General features: G+C 35.8%; 1 protein-coding gene across 1 annotated transcript in view; it reads left to right on the top strand.

The window, feature by feature from the left end:
* Positions 1 to 1257, top strand: part of SH3YL1 (SH3 and SYLF domain containing 1) — a 44343-nt gene extending 43086 nt beyond the window's left edge. Inside the window, exon 11 of the mRNA XM_009887925.1 lies at positions 765 to 1257. Within this exon, the coding sequence (XP_009886227.1) occupies positions 765 to 964 (200 nt within the window). The 3' untranslated portion in view covers positions 965 to 1257. The remainder of the gene's footprint in view (positions 1 to 764) is intronic.
* Positions 1258 to 3521: the final 2264 nt, after the last annotated feature.

The raw sequence follows: 3521 nt of genomic DNA, 5'->3' as shown, positions 1-3521 counted from the left end.
TAATGGTATTCAAGACTTCAGATGGTTTTAAAACTAGATCAGAAGACTCATGGTATGTTTCTAGCCCCAGCTAAGGACTGAAAGAGTTATTTCAGAGACTGGTGGAAAGAGAATAAAAGCCATTTATATATGTGGTCTAAGATACCACTATGCAAGCCAAGTCACTTCCAGTACACCAAACCGTAATCAGTTCTTTCCACTAGCACATTTTGTGGGTTTTGTTTAACGTGTGAGATACACCAAAATCCTAGGCACTGCAAACCCTATAGAAAGAGAAGTGCTGTGGATATTTTGTATTTTACCATCCTGTATCCTGAGTATTGATAAAACAATCAAATCCCTGCATTGAGTTTTGCAGTTTCTATGAAGAAACTGTCACAGAGAACACATACCAAAACTAAAACCCAAAAGTGGTTCTGTTCAGTAATTTTTCAAGAAGCACTCGCACTTTCTTCAACACACCAATTTCATTCCCACTATCTCTCTTTAGGCGTGTGAGGCATATAGAAAAAAATGCTGATCTTTATTTTGTATAGAGTGCTACTTTATTAGATAGACTATGCTGATAGGCTAAAATCCAAATTTCACTTACCTAAGAATGTAGTGGAAATTAAGGGGTTTTTCATCAGCAGTTTATATGCTCAGATAAATTATTTTGGTGTCTTTGTTACTGTTTTCTACTGGCATTTAAGAATATTATATTTAAGAACTTGCTGTATTTGCAGTTTAGTAATTTACTTTTTATTTCATTTCTTTCGCTTCAGGTAACTCTGGGAGTAATCCAGTAGAAGTGACAGCACTTTATTCATTCGAAGGACAACAGCCAGGTGACTTGACTTTCAAAGCTGGAGACAAAATCACAGTCACAACCAAAACAGATTCCCAGTTTGATTGGTGGGAAGGAAGAATAGGAGAACAAACTGGCATCTTTCCAGCCAATTACGTTGCCATAAGTAACAATTAATTTGTATAGAAGAAAATGTTGAAGCAGTAATATATTTACACTGAAAAATATATTTTAACTTTTCAGATTTTATTAAAATTATATTCTTGATCAGGACTGTTCTAACACAAAATTGAAATGCATTAAATGACCTTAACTTTCACCCAAACTTATTTCTTAAATAGACAGTAGGTGATCGTCAATTTATGATGAAGTTTTATCTTTGAGCAAGTGGCTGTATAAAAAGTACTCCAATTTCTGTCTAGTTTCAATTCTGTCTTGCTATATGGATTTATTTTTTACATGAGGGAAAAACTGAAAACAAAAATAAAATTGGACATGCTGAAAAAATACTGATTTCTGTTAAGTTATAATTTATGGTCTCTTTCTATAATAAATGCTTTCAAATTTCCTTCAAACCATCTCTGAGTTGGAGTTCTTTACTTTTACTAAACACAGATATTTTTTCACAGGTATGGGAGAAGAAATTACCTTTAAACTTGGTTTTAAAAATAACTTTAGGCATTGCAATTTTTTTAAGTAACTATTTAGGTCCAGTCCCCAGTGTTTGTCCTTGTTAGGCATACAAAGACCTTTTTTTAAACGACTCTTAACAGTTAAGCAGTTCAGCTTCTCTGATAGCTCATCTTATATTGCCCTCATCTTTGAAGAATTTAAGCACTTCCAAAAGTTTGCTTGCTAAAATGCATGAATAGTCCCTCCCAGAAAACAGGTGAACGTATGATGTCCCTTAATTCCTGCAGGAACTTGCTCCACAGATGGAAAGCAAGATAGAGAAATCTCTGCCTGGTTCACGAGTGAGCTTGCATGACTCTTCCCGCTTCTTCCCATTTGAGATTTTTTTAATGTTTCATTTCTAAGGAAGGAGCAACACAGAGTAAATTACAGAGTAAATAGAATAAATTATTAACAGTAAGATAGGGAAGATATTTCTGTAGGATATATGTAGGAGTGATGTATAGCACTATCATTCTCAGATTTCGATATATGTAGGAGTGATGTATAGCACTCATTCTCAGATTTCAACTTAACTTTGAGTATTTTTGTAAATCTACTTCAGTTTACAGATGCAGATATTGAGGTGAATGTTGATGTGACAAATCAGAGCAGAGGTGAGAGTGAGACTTGGAGTTTTTGGGAACCAGTTTAGTTTCCTTCTTGTTGCTGGATATGCTGAATTTGCCTCTTATATGGGGTTAATGCCAAGACGATAATTATGCTTCTTCAGTCTCAGCTTTTCCCCACTTCAAAATTTATGTTGTTAAGTCCTTGTTTCTTCTAAAACTGCCATGAGTATCAGATGGAAAATTAGTATGTGTGAACTTTCCAGCAATTGAGTTACAGTTGAACTGCTGTTATGATCTACTGATCTGCCAGGTGCTGTTTAGCTTTAAGTTATCCCATCTGAATGGCAAGGTTAAGCCTAGTATAGAGGTAGACTTATCATCATTAGAAAATCACTCTGTTCCACTCATTGGCAAAAGTTTCTGGCTTTCTTTTAGACTGGAACACACATTTTTGATAAACAAACTCAAAATGAGACAGAAGACACTGAAACCATAGTCAAACGTGTTTACCTTTCAATGAAAATCCTTCTTATTCTTTGCCCTCATACACAAGACAGATCTATGTGAGTTGTCTTGAGACAGATACCACCACCAAATGGATCCATTCTGCTTGCAGATATTTTTTTATTTTTTTCCAACCAGTTGGAACGTAGCTATGGTGGAAGTGTTAATACATGCCTTTAGAAGGACTGTTGTTGCATCTGCCAGTTTGAGGTGAGAAAGCAAATTCTGTGTTTGCCTATCTTTCATAGACTATATCTATTGCTTATTAAGCAAGAAAACATTAAATCATTCAATATCAAGACTCAGTGAACACGATTAATAATAATATCATAGTCTCAGAAGCTAGATATGCCACATACTCATGAAGAATCGCTCCTGCATTTATTATCCCCTGTTGCTGCACATTAGTTATGCAGTACAATCTGAAGCCTCCACTGGCAGAATTGTGCTGTAGTACTTTATTAGCCGTTTCCAGAATGCTGGCTGCTTTTTCAGCCAGGGTACTTGCCTTTGTATAGGGTTGTTAAAGCTTCTTAACTTGTCTTAAGTGTATTCTTCCATGAAACTGTCAGAATTTATGAACTTGTACAGTACAATCTTTTTATTGTTTATGTAAATTCAGTTTCTTGGATTGCCTTAGCTGAGTTCAGGGAAAAGTAAGGTTTGTCTAATCTAAGTTCTCATGTTCGTCTTGAGACTGCAGGATAGCGCTGTGGAGAACCAATGCCAGATGTGATTTTGTCTTGACATTGCTACTGTGCCACTATCTTCTGGGAGGACCATCTTCACGGTTTTGGAAGCGGGCAACAGAATCTGCAGAAAAACTGTTTAACTTAGAGTGATAGTAGCAAGCTTTCTCCCTCTTTCCTTGTTTTCTTCCTTACCCCCTTTTCTTTTCCCCTTTGCCTTCCCTTCACCTTTCCTCTGGCCTTTATTCTTTGTTAAAAGAATTAAGTAAAAGGTTGTACGACATTTGACCGACTTTA

Source organism: Charadrius vociferus, unplaced genomic scaffold (genome assembly GCF_000708025.1).
Source record: "Charadrius vociferus isolate BGI_N301 unplaced genomic scaffold, ASM70802v2 scaffold156, whole genome shotgun sequence".
NCBI classification, from domain to species: Eukaryota; Metazoa; Chordata; class Aves; order Charadriiformes; family Charadriidae; genus Charadrius; species Charadrius vociferus.
The sequence above is the reverse complement of the archived record's forward strand: the minus strand, read 5'-3'. Positions and strand labels throughout refer to the sequence as shown.